Genomic DNA, 13,530 nt, shown 5'->3' on the forward strand with positions numbered 1-13,530 from the left:
TTTTTCCAAACCCTTGAGTGCCACACCACATTACTATTGTCCATTCACACTGATTTCATAAGCCACATACACATACTGTAACTAGCTACTTACACACACGCGCACACATAAATAATATCACACGCCAACCTATGTGTAAACGATTTTTACTAAATTTGCTGTTGCAAGTATAAGCTTTAGTAGATAATTGTTTATTGAATAAACCTCACAATCTCTTGGAGACATTTAAAGAAAGTATTTGATGGAGGATTAAATAAAATTTACCATGATGCATTTTTTAAAACTGTTCCTTGTCAAAGAGATAATATGATTCCCTAACTGTGGCTTTAATAGTTTGTTAATAATAGACACAATAATTATAAAAATTGTATATTAGCAAATTAGTCATAATGATTTCGGTGATATACTTTCCATTCAATTAGGAAGCAGATCACCTTAATAAGCATAAACCACTATTTATATTATGTTATGTTAGCTTCATCCACTTTTTTAATCCATGAATTAGCGTATATGTATAAATTCTTATTTGGTCTATGCACTACACATAGATTCATATTTGGAAGAGGTGTATTTATTAGTTGGTAGGTGTGCCTGGAGATCTGTGAATATTTGCTGGTCAATATTTATCAGTATAGTGTTAGTCAGTAGAGCTGCACCCTGCAATGATTTACAACCCTGATCCTAGCAACGCTTTTCCCTTAATCTGTGTTCACTCTGACTTATAGCAAACTTCATTCTACAAAGCATACCTTCGTACTGCTTACAGGTAAGATCATGTCAAAATTGAAAAAAAAGAAAGAGAAAATATAGTTGACTGGTGCTCTGAGTTCTGCATATTTTATGTAATCTACTATTTTTACTATATTTATTTTTAGAGATCTTAGTGTGCAGTGGTTTTAGTGGGATAATTGTGGGACAAAAAAACAGTAGTCATGGGTTTGTTCATCAGTGTGTAAACTTTTTAACCTTGATTGTTTATGGCTGAAAAAGAAGACTGAAGAAAGAATATGAACATGTAAGAAAGAAGACAAAGATGAAAGAAAGAATATGATAGAATATCTTCAAACTGTTAAGACTTACAGGTAGCTATAAAAAACATTTTTTTACAGGTACTTTTATTAACATTATTACATACCATCCCTTCCCTAACAGATGGGAAGGAATCAGAGTGAGAGTGGGAGACCGCTAGCCATAGGTGTTGGGCTTGGTATCAAAACATATAGCCAGTAACTCATTACATTGTTACATTACATTACAGTGTTTAATACCTATTTTGCACTGGGAATTATATGCAGCCATGGCGGTGTTAAACAAGAAAAATATTCTGTTTTGGAATAGGATTCTTTAAGTCCAGATTGTTCTGACTGCATAGTCAATAAGGGGTTAAGTAGACAGTCTTAGTTGCCCCTCTTTGTTTAACGCATTATGCATTACCGTAGCAATTTGTCCATCATTCAGTCGATCGATTTTCTGGTCCCTGTGCTGATGATCTGGTATCTGCTCTTGGGTTTATGTTTTGGATTTGCCATATTGCTGACCATGATTCCTGAGTTAGACTGATTTGGCCTCTTTCCCACTAGGGTGCCTGTTTGATTTCTCTCTACTGAGAAAGATCACATTGGTGGCAGAATAATGTGAGCTGTAGTCTGACAAAAGCAGTGTGTGTGTGTTTGTGTGGTGGGTAATGCACTGTTTGACAACTTTAGTTCAGGGAATAAGGCCATTGATGTTTTCTTCCACCTTCTTGTGTAGGTCAGTCCTTTTAGTTGCCGAGTCTGGAAAGCATTTCTTAAAATTAAGAACATAAAATGGAATTGTTCTAATTGTGCTAAAAATAATAATTTGAATTGCAATGTTTGACGACATTTCCAAAAGGAAATCTTTTTTTTTAATGTTAATAATTTTCATGGATTATCATTTCCCCCCTGAATTTTACTGTTTTACCTGCAGTGTTCCCAGCCTAGAACCCTCCATGGAACGTAAAATTGAGAGACAGTTTGTGGAGGATCGTGCCACTGTAATAGAAGTGCTCCCTGTCTCCTGGGATGTAAAATGGCCTGGTCCATATTATTGTGTTACATTGAAAATGTCACGTCTCAAGGATCTCAATTTTGGATTCAACTTTGGGTCTGGGAATCCCAGGTGGGTTTTAAAGCTAAGTCAGAGAAAACCAAGTCAGATAGCTAAATTATATGGTTATATGTTTAAACCATTTCAAGTTATATATTTATTCTATTGTGTGGACAGTGCTTATAAAATGTACCCATTCACTTCACTTTCTTCCATCAAGCGAAGAATATGTTCTAAGCCCCAATTCCTTAATAATACAATATTTGCAGATTTTTACTCTTAGTAGCAATTACAGTTACGATGATTTATATAGCACCAACATATTCTGCAGTGTTTTACAGTAGATAAACCAACTAATAATACAAAAGGCAGGGTGCGCAATAATTACCACCACACAGTGAGATTTACTTATTTACAGGAAATTCCTGATGATAAACCTCTGATTAATCTGTAAAGCAAAAAAAAAAAAACTCACCTAGTATAATACTGTTTTATCTTATAATAATTAATCACAGAGGTAATGGGTCACTCACAATCTCCAGAACCACATATAGCAGGCTCTGGCTATGTTGGCTTGAAATAGTAAAGATGCTTTCTTGTTAATTTCCAATTCTGGAACTCCTTCCTCCACAGAATCAATAAGGAGACATCAAGTATAATAATGAATAAGATACTATATACTCAATTGTAAAAGTAAAAGCAGAATAAAACATAGGAAATAGCAGCAAGCAGCAAAAAACCTTACGCTCGTCTTCAAGATGCATAACTAGTCCTTCTATCTGTCCGTTTATAAAGGATTCTATCCGGAACTAAAATTTGGCGCCATTATTCCGATATTCCCCATTCACTTCCGGATTGTGTCCATGTTTTAGGTACTATAACCCTTCACATTGCGTAATTGCGTAAGGACACCACAGCACCGTTGCGTCTCACATCCTTAAGGCATTGTAGATCTGGATAAGTCTCACACCGTTCATAAAGCCACAGAGCATATGGCTGAAGTAAACTAAGCCAGCACTCTCATCTTTTTTTTATTGTAAAGCACATAAACAAACCTATAGCAACATGACTCAATACATATTTATTTCAGAATAAAATATATAAAAACCTCAAACAGCACACTATTGTAACATATTATAGTTATAAAATTGACTCAATTATCTCCCAGACACAGAGGCACCAGGGTGGGCCTACTTATTTTAATAAGGACACCATGCTGTGGGTCCGGGTGTAAAAGACTGTACTATGACAATAAAAAACAGTTGTATTCCCAGAACTATGTGTCGTCTAGTTCCTGGGGGGAAAGAGCTATAACACTAACCAGTGCTTACTCTAGCTACGAGGGGAAACAGCAGGTCTTATCCATGAACTCAACTCTGTAAGAATATTGTACCCATCTGATTTGTTTATTGGCTAAATAATCAACTGAAAAGGCTAAATTCCAAGTGAATGCACAGTTATTAAAAGTAATTAAAAGACGGATATATCTTCTCTATATATTTCTATATTCTTCTTTAACAACTCATTCTTTGTTACAGCAGAGAGCAGTTCCCAGTTACAGACTTTCCAGAGAGGTGAGAACAATGAGAATACTTGTCACCCTGATTTATGTTTTTTACCTTATGCCTGGTCTCACAATGTGTAGCATTTATGCCAGTAAAAGTAACTTTCCGAGCCAGCAAAATCAAGACTCTGGAATGAACCATTTACTAACTAGTATCACAGCAAAGTTACATAAGTTAGTGTATATCAATATTGGCATAACTTTGCTGCAAACCTAAAAACAGACAAACAAAAAACTCTTGGCAAAGTATGTCGCATTGTGTAAGTACTCAGTACATTATATAAGACTATATAGAATATTTATTATTACAAAGAATATTTTTTCATTATTATTACAATTACTCATTGGAAGTTAAAGGGTTACTCCAAGCATGATAACCACTACAGCCGCTTTAGTGCTTATGATATCAAGAGTACCATGCTTGGTCATTGGTAATTGGGGAAACCATTTAGTAACAGATAGTCCTCTAGCCTGGGTTCCCACTGGGCTCCGAGACTCCTTTCCTGCTGGGTGACACACGAGTCTGAGCTCTGCAGAAGCCAATCCAGTCACCATTCATTGGTGTAAGCTGACCTCTCTCAGCCAATTAATGGCACACTATGCATGGAAATTTGCACAGAATTGACATTAGCAGGGCGAAACACTTGTTCCAGGCTGGATAATGATGCCCCAATGGTGGACTTACACCTCCTGCAATAGATAGGTTAAACTCCATGTGTGAAAAACTGCACATACAAACTCCAGGCACCATGACTATTTCAAATCACTTAAGTGGTCATGGTGCTAGGAGTAACAGTTCTATTTCAAAGGGAAACCACCACTTCTCTGGAAATTACACCATTGATTAAAATACAAAAAAATCACCCATATCGTGTTTTTCCCCCCCACATAATGATGTGATTTAATTTACTTATGAGATCTGTCCAGAAAAAGTCCAGCCATTGTTAATATAACGAGAATAGTTTGTGCAACATAGATGTAACCTGGCAGCCAAGGATCGTGGACTGGACTTCACTGTACTTGTCAATAGGTGAGCTAGACGCCATTGAGTGAGCATGTGTCCTGTGTGGCTTTCACATTCAAAATGACTGAGTGACTAGACTAGAGCAATGAATCTGCATAAAATTTTGCATTAAACTTGAACATTCTGCCGCGGGAACTATTCAGCTGATTCAGAAGGCTTTCGGGGATGATGCAATAAGTGCAGTACAAATAAAAGTGTGGCACAAACGCTTCAAAGATGGTCAAGAATCTGTTAAAGATTTGATGCCCTGCGACTTCTGGCTTTTCCCAAAACTAAAATCATGTTTGAAAAGGAACATATTACATGGCTGGATACTTTCCAGACAGACACGTCTATATTATAGATTAACATGTTTATTCAGTAAAGTGAATAATCAAAGTGAATTTAGAATTTAGAGTTAAAATAGCCAAACTGGATAAATTCTCTAAGTCAGCTGTGCTATCAGTTCAGCTACTCCTTACTGCTTTACATTTAAAATTCACTGTGAATTCTCACTTTAATGAATAACTGTTAGCAAATGACATCACAATCCAGTTCAGTCCAGGAACAGGAGTAGGAAATAAGGAGCAGAAATAGCATTTTTCATTTCTTTTTTTTCCTTGTATGCTTTTTGCATGCGGATTGTAAAGTACAACGTCTATGGCAATGATTGACAGGGAGATAAGATGGAGGTACTTATTTGCTGGATAAAAATGTGTGCATTTAATTGTATTTATGTTTCTGTTACATCTCACAAACGCATTTTTATTTAAAAAAAAAAAAGGTGACTTAATTAAGAAAATCTTGGACATGGTCACTCCTTTAGGACAAATGCTAATTATATTATGTAATATAGTCTGAATCGTATCAATTCTGTTAATGCTGTAGGATTGTGAAACTGGACCTATCCCTTAATGAGCTCCAGGAATTGAGAGCTGGCTGCCTCCTGTCATTAAAGAACCTTGTTGAATTAGATGTATCTCTTAATACCTTAATCAGGTAAGAACATCTTCAAAGTAACAACTTTTATTTAGGGCTATATAAAATGTAACAGTGTTTTCTATGAATATTTCGTTTTTTACAAATGTAAACAATACATCTCTTTTTGGCAGTATTCCGTCAGATATCAAACCTTATTTAGAATGGTCCTTGTTTCACATAATGAAATAGTGTGGGATGATCTATGCGAATGTGCTGTTTTTCGTTTAATTATTATTTTATCCTGCTATCTCGAATTGAGGTCGATATACCACCTTGACCAACTCACAAAATTTTGGTCCAAATATTCAAGTTTGGCAATTGTCTGTCCCTGAAATTAACATTGATCAGTTCAAATCAATTATCTATAGTTAGGTCCAAAAAAGTCTGGAAACTAAAACAATTTTCATAATGTTGATGCTGTATGTCCTCACAATGGATTTGAAATGAAACAACCGAGATGCAATTAGAGTGCAGACTTTCAGCTTTAATTTAAGGGGTTAAACAAAAATATTGAATGAAACATTTAGAAATTGCAACCATTTTCATACACAGTCCTGTTATATCAGGGGATCAAATGTAAATGGGCACATTAACACAATCATAAATAAAATGTTAATTTTCAATACGTTGTCAAGAATCCTTTGCAGGGAATGACTGCTTGAAGTCTTGGACACATGGACATCACCAAATGCATGGACCTCATTTGTGATGCTTTGCTAGACCTACTGCAGCTGTCTTCAGTTGTTTGTTTGGGTCTTTCTGCCTTAAGTTTTGTTATCAGCAAGTGAAATGCATGTTCGATTGGGTTGAGATCAAGTGATTGACTCAGTCATTGCAGAATATTTCATTTCTTTATCTTAAAAAAATCTTGGGTTGCTTCCACAGTATGTTTTAGGTCATTGTCCATCTGTGAAGTGAAGCGTTGTACAATCAACTCAGACAATATATCCCTGTACACTTCCGAATTCATCTGGCTGCATCTGTCTTCTGTCACATCATCAATAAACACTGTGGCCCAGTGCAATTGGAAGTCATGCATGCCCATGCCATCCCACTGCCTCCACCTGGTTTTACAGATGATGTGGTATGCTTCAGATCATGCGCCGTTCGCCTTCTCCATACTTTTTTCTTTCTACCATTCTGGTACAGGTTTCATCTGCAAAAAAGAATGCTGTTCCAGAACTTGGCTGGCTTTTTTTTAGATGCTTTTTGGCAAAGTCTTATCTGGCCTTTCTATTCTTGAGGGTTATGAATGGTATGCACCTTGTGTTGAACCCCTCTGTATTAGCTCTTGTGATGTCTTCTCTTTTTAAAAAAACTCTAATTTCTTTCGTTTTTTTTTCTTTAAATTAGCTATTTTGGCATGTGATACATGACAAAGTAATGAAGCAGACACAGCTGACAAGCTAAATTAGAAATTGAAAACAGTAGTGTCTGAGTATTTTATACATGGCATCGATTATCATTAGACTAGTGAGGCCTAGGAGCCGAAGATGATTAATCGGTCAACCTGTTGTTCTCAAACAGATTATCAACAGTATGCAAGATTATGTATAAAGGACTTAAGTACATATGCCTCTAACTAATGAGGCAATGGAGGGGAGGTAGTGTAAATGCTTAAAACTCTGTTAGAATGTAATCCAGGAGAATCACTTCCACAGGACTACAGTAGCTTCTATGGCAAAACTAAGTTGTCCACCTCAAACAGATGGTGTTTGAAAAAATAAAATATGACATAAGAACAGTATTATCTACACAGACAAAAATCAGCACAGAAGCATGAAGCATAACAGAAAACAATAATGAGCTTAAATGTAATCAGCAGCACTTCAGGTCAGAGAGTCTTGCTCTCCCCTCAGTTACAAACGGCACAATAATAGAGACATCCCAATGATGGCTGAAGCTTGTTGATGGAGTTGATTCGAGTAGGCTCAGTGCCTGCAGGAACCCTCCAAGAATCCTGATGCCCTAAAGGATTTCCCATTTTTGACAACCGTGAGAGATCTAGGGTAAGATCATCCGTATGAAAGTCCAGTGGTTTGGAGGGCTTTCGTGATAGGCTGGGTTGACGTTCCCCACAGTAGTGTGGGTCTGCTGAGGTCTTGGAAGAAATTAATCCTGTGTGATTCAAATTGAAGTTGTGTTTTCCCCTTCAAGGCAGTTAAGAGCCTTTGTTTGTCGGCAAGTGAGCAAGAGACTGACAGCACAGGATGAGATCTCTAGAAGCTGTGTTGGGGGCCTGAGAAGACTTGTAATGTGGTATGCCCCATCAAAAGTAAATTGCTTGGCAAATTTTGCGACTAAGCGCCTGATAAAGTGGGGAATTACTTCTGGGAGGAGTGAGTCTACAACCCCATGGATAGGCTTGTATGTAAGGATTGCAGTTGCTGTACGGATTCACTTAAGGATTCACTTAAGGTATTTGACTATTGTTTGTTATCTACTAAGTCCTCATCAGCGGCCTGCACCCTTTCTGTCACTGCTTGCACTTCAGTCTTCACCAAAGTCAGTTTGGCTGAAAACATGTTTTGGAAGTGCATAAGTAGCAATTTTTGCTATACATAGGACCTTAATATTTATATTGGTAACATTGTGAGTTCAGGTACCTGTTTATTTACTGAGGCCAGCTCTCATTCTTTTTCTATATTTGTATTTCGGGGTTATGCCCTGGTTTTCTGCTTAGCCCTTTCTCAACGCAACAATGGTACAACATTTTCTGCCTTGCACCTGATGTGCGTTTCTTTTTGAATATTAACCTTACAGACGTCCACAAATTTGCTCAAACGAAAATGTGGAATTAGTTGCATTTTCAGCTTTTGGGGAGAATATATATAGTATACCAACTTGAAATGACAAAGGACACTGAGCAAATTTGGAATCCACAATCAGATTACAGACTCTGCATAGAACCACAATTAATCTAGGTAATAAACTATAACACTGGGTGGTTCCAAGACTAACAGGTTAATTTAGTAACGTGAGAAGCGAAAGTGAATTTAAAATTTAAAATCAAAATAGCTAAGCTGGAAATAATATCTAGGTCAGATATGCTTTTATTTCTGCTACTCTGATCTTAAATTTGAAAATGTAAAATTCTCACTTTAGTCAGTAACTCTGTAACAAATCGTGAACAGATCAGCAAAGTAATAGCATGGTTAACTAATGTAAAATTTTATAGTATACTATATATTGGAAGGCATGGCCTGAAGTTGTGGGAGGGGCTATAGACCTACAAAAGGGACTCCCCCTTTCCCTACTTACCTTTGTGGGTCAGACGAATAGCACTTCCAGGTCATGCAAGACGCCATTTTGTTTTCACCTTTGCTCCATGAGGTCTCATACTCCAAGCTGTGTCCAGGAATCCTGCTGCAGGGCTTTCCGTTAATCCAGTGGCTTTCTTTCCGGTCAGCATCATATTTGGTGCCTCAGGGACTCTCAAACCGTAAGTTGACCCACCTATCGCGCCAGGATTAGTTCCTACGGCGTTCAGCACAGCACGGGTCCTCACTTTATGGTTTCCTTTTGTTTTGCACGGTTATTTCATTACCTAATACTCACCTAGCTGTTCATGTAAAATCTGTTGGGTTAAAATCATCTGTGCGGTTAAAACTACAAACGAAATAAAAATGTTTTGCCTACACACTGTCCCCTACCGGTCTTTGGGTGTACTACAGGCTTCTTTGACATTATCGCATTTCATGTACAAACCAATAAACCACTGCATTTTCACCTACACACTGACCCCTACCGGTCATTCGGTGTACTACAGGCTTCTCAGACATTATTGCATTTCATGTACAAACCAACTAACTACTGCATTTACGCCTACACACTGACCCCTATCCGTCATTTCGGTGTACTACAGGCTTCTTAGATGTTGTTTGAATTTTCATGTACAAACCAATAAACCACTGCATTTTCACCTACACACTGACCCCTACCGGTCATTCGGTGTACTACAGGCTTCTTAGACGTTGTTTGCATTTTCATGTATAAACTACTAAATTTTAACCTACACACTGACCCCTACCAGTCATTTGGTGTACTACAGGCTTCTCAGACATTATTGCATTTCATGTACAAACCAACGAACCACTGCATTTGAGCCTACACACTGACCCCTACCGGTCATCCGATGTACGACAGGCTTCTCAGACATTATTGCATTTCATTTACAAACTAAAGAACCACTGCATTCGTGCCTACACACTGACCCCTACTGGTCATTCGGTGTACTACAGGCTCCTCAGACATTATTGCATTTCATGTACAAACCAACGAATCACTGCATTTTCGCCTACATGCTGACCCCTACTGGTCAATCGGTATACTACAGGCTTCTCAGACTTTATTTCACTTCATAAGCAATCAAACGAACTACAGCATTTTCGTTTTTATACTGACTCCTATGGATTATTTGCATGGTTGCACGCTTAAACTATAAGTCCTTCCAATTACGTACTTTCACACATTAGGTTATTCAGCAGCCAGTCATGGTTCACTACACTCATGTTTCCGGGTACAGTTGTATTCCATATCACATATGATATAACACTCCCGACAAGTTAATTTCCTTCAAACAGGGGCATTAACAAGCATACAATAAACATTGGGACGGAGAACTTTGCTCTATTAAACGTGCATAACACATATGGGTATACGCTTTTAAATATCTATATTCAATTTTCATACATTGTTTTACCCGTCCGGGATACAGGTATTAATAACCCTTACGACCAGTAAGGGTATCTAATCATAGTACCAGGTATATACACCTGCTTATGTGGTATTTACATACATTTTCTGTTTTCCCCTGGATACATCCTTAGCGTACTGGCAATTAGGGACTATAGGTTTCCAATAGGTATTCTCCTTTCTTGGCATCTACGCCTGTCGTATAGTGGTCCCGCGTGGCCACAAAATTCCCTCGCGCCATTGCATAGATAGAGCCTCTCAAGCCACTTGGCAACTAGCAGGGCCTCACCTGTCACAAAACAAAGGATTAATTGTTTCGCCATGCGGCTTTAGCTAGCAAGCCAGTACTAGCACACTGTGGGTTCATATAATAATGGCTATCTTCATCTTTCACTTGGAGAGGATGTTGCTAGTCCCACACGACACTTTTGTCCCAACACAGCGGACGATCACGTTTCAGGCTCCAAGCTCTAGCACCTCAGAACTACCAGAGACAAATTGGGTTGTCTCATTCTCTTTGGCAAATCCCAGATTCGCAACAATTTCCATGTTGGCACAAGTAGTTTCAGTGCATGCAGACTGTGGCAGATATGTTCCCAATATGTCAGGGCACATGAAAACCATGTGTCCCAATAAATGTATCCTGAACATTACATCACGTCTGTAAACATTATGCATTTCCAATACTTTATAACTCATCACCCTTCCAGACATTTAGTTGACTTCCTAATCTCCAATTTTAAAAGCCTTCCAGACAGGTATTGCCATATACTTTTGGGGAAATCTAAAATGCCCTAACTTGCAGTCATCACAGCAGCATCCAACAGCTGGCGATACACTCATGGCCCAAGAACGGCAGAAAGATTTCTACCTGGGCCTCTCCGATCTACACCATTTACCGCGTGGCGCAATCCCATTGGGATTGTCACAGGGAATCTTCCCTCACACTGTAACTGATCACAGACTCATCGGCACCTCACGCCTCGGCTACCCCAAGTCTCAACTCCCTCATACCCTTTCGAGGAGTTTTCATTACAGTATGCCACCATTGTTCATACCATTACAGCTATCACTCAAGCAGCGGGGGAAGCCTGGTTAAGTAAAACTGATATCACAACGCATTTCAGACTGCCATCATCCACCCTACACTGGCACTTACAGGGCATTTATGGGCAGCAGTCATATATTTCTTCTCCTGCTTAACTTTCGGGTCAAGAGCAGCCACATTCTTAAATATATTCGTAGAACTATTTGCTGGTTGTGGTTAAACATATCCAGATGCCCCACAGTCATACATTCCCGAGATGATTTCTTGTTGGTCAAAGGGAACGCCTTTCCCTCTAGAAGCTTCAAGGAAGCCATTAGTATGTCTGAACACTTGGGGGTCCCAGTATTCCCTAAGGTCACAGAAGACCCAGACACTATCGTTACATTCCTGGGCATACAACTTGACTTGGCATCCTTGCCAACAAGTTACCACGTGAGAAATAGGAACAGTCGCAACAACACCAATTACCAACTCCTGCTTGGTACTCGCAACCGCATGGAACTACAATCCCTGCCAGGTTCCTTAAAATTTGCCATGCGCATCATACCGCAGGCTGCACTTTAATCTCAGACCACTTTGCTTTTTCCACATTCCCACATGATGATCAGGGGCTTTCCCTAGACAACCAAGCCACGGCAGACCTAACCACACATTATGGTAAACTACTGTGGCAGCTGACGTGACAGCCGCCATGGCAGGGGGTAATTTATGGTCAAGGTCATGGATCACATGAACCTCGTCAACATAGCCGGGCTCTGACTAAACTGGCCTTGTCCACCAGCACTCAACACGCTTGCTACAGGGTTTCCACTTATACAATACGTTTCATGTCGGACCATGACTTAGCTGGTTTGAGGTTTCACCAATTATGGCATTCACTTCTTTTTGCCACCTTAAGTTAAAAATTCTCGCACAACTCGGTTAAACTTTATCTCACAGACATTCAACACTATACGTATTTCTCCTTCCCAAACAACAAAGGTTCCTATCCTCCTATCCCATCCATGCCTTACTTAGAGACATACCAAGCGGACGTTCCCGCTACGACTAAATACTGGCCATAGACATACAATGTTCAAACCATATAAGAACCATTCGACCATGCACCTTCCGAACCATGCACCAATGCAGTCGTCAAAACTGCTACCTATCTAGCCTTTAACTGCTTTCTCAAGGTATAACTCACTATCAGCTGCAAACATCATAAACAAGAGTGCCTGTTGACCTCTTATTGTTCTAAAACACACAAACCACTATGTCCGGTCCCTTCCTAAAACTAAGACGAGTCAGATGTGCGAACCAGTGCATATAACCTACTATCTTACAAGCAATACTGGGTGCCCAGTTAAGGTACTGGTGACGTTCTTGGGCATGCCACCATACGCACTACTGAACCATTACTGTCACTGTACAATACTGTCCTTACCACAGGTAAGTTCATGCACTATATAGCCAAGATATCCCCGCACACGTTAAAGACACGGGGCCGCTCTGAATCATAGGCTTATGCGACTTACATACCACAGCCGATTCAGGAATTAGGAAGCTTTCATTAAAATGTCTACCTGATGGTTAACAAATGCACTATGATCCTGTATAATGTTTAGCATTAATATTTCTCTTTTTGACCACTTTTTACCGGCCTACAGCATACGTCGGTTTCGGCACACCTCAACCGATTATTCCTAAAGCTACATCGCTACAACCATCTTATTCTATATCATATGAGACTGCCCGAACACAAATTGGAAGGCATGGCCTGAAGTTGTGGGAGGGGCTATAGACCTACAAAAGGGACTCCCCCTTTCCCTACTTACCTTGGTGGGTCAGACGAATAGCCCCACCCTCCACTCCCATTGTTCATATTTCCTCTATGTAAGCCCACTTTTTACCGGCCTACAGCATACGTCGGTTTCGGCACACCTCAACCGATTATTCCTAAAGCTACATCGCTACAACCATCTTATTCTATATCATATGAGAATGCCCCGAACACAAATATATATATATATATATATATATAGACAAATACGGAGGATGAATCAAGAGAAAATCACATCTGCAAAGGCAAGAATGATGTTGTACACATGTGGCTATATATCGCATACCCGTGAAGAATGAAAATCACATTTGCAAGGGCAAGAATGATGTTGTACACATGGGGTTATA

The 13,530-nt window shown here is 39.1% G+C and overlaps 1 protein-coding gene across 1 annotated transcript in view; it reads left to right on the forward strand.

The window, feature by feature from the left end:
• The first annotated feature begins 389 nt into the window (after nt 1-389).
• Nucleotides 390-13,530, forward strand: part of LOC134601731 (centriolin-like) — a 75,167-nt gene continuing 62,026 nt past the window's right edge. Inside the window, exons 1-5 of the mRNA XM_063446235.1 lie at nt 390-398; nt 726-766; nt 1,951-2,142; nt 3,609-3,644; nt 5,526-5,636. Of these exons, the coding sequence (XP_063302305.1) occupies nt 390-398; nt 726-766; nt 1,951-2,142; nt 3,609-3,644; nt 5,526-5,636 (389 nt within the window). The remainder of the gene's footprint in view (nt 399-725; nt 767-1,950; nt 2,143-3,608; nt 3,645-5,525; nt 5,637-13,530) is intronic.

Source organism: Pelobates fuscus, chromosome 3, assembly GCF_036172605.1.
Source record: "Pelobates fuscus isolate aPelFus1 chromosome 3, aPelFus1.pri, whole genome shotgun sequence".
Classification (NCBI taxonomy): Eukaryota; Metazoa; Chordata; class Amphibia; order Anura; family Pelobatidae; genus Pelobates; species Pelobates fuscus.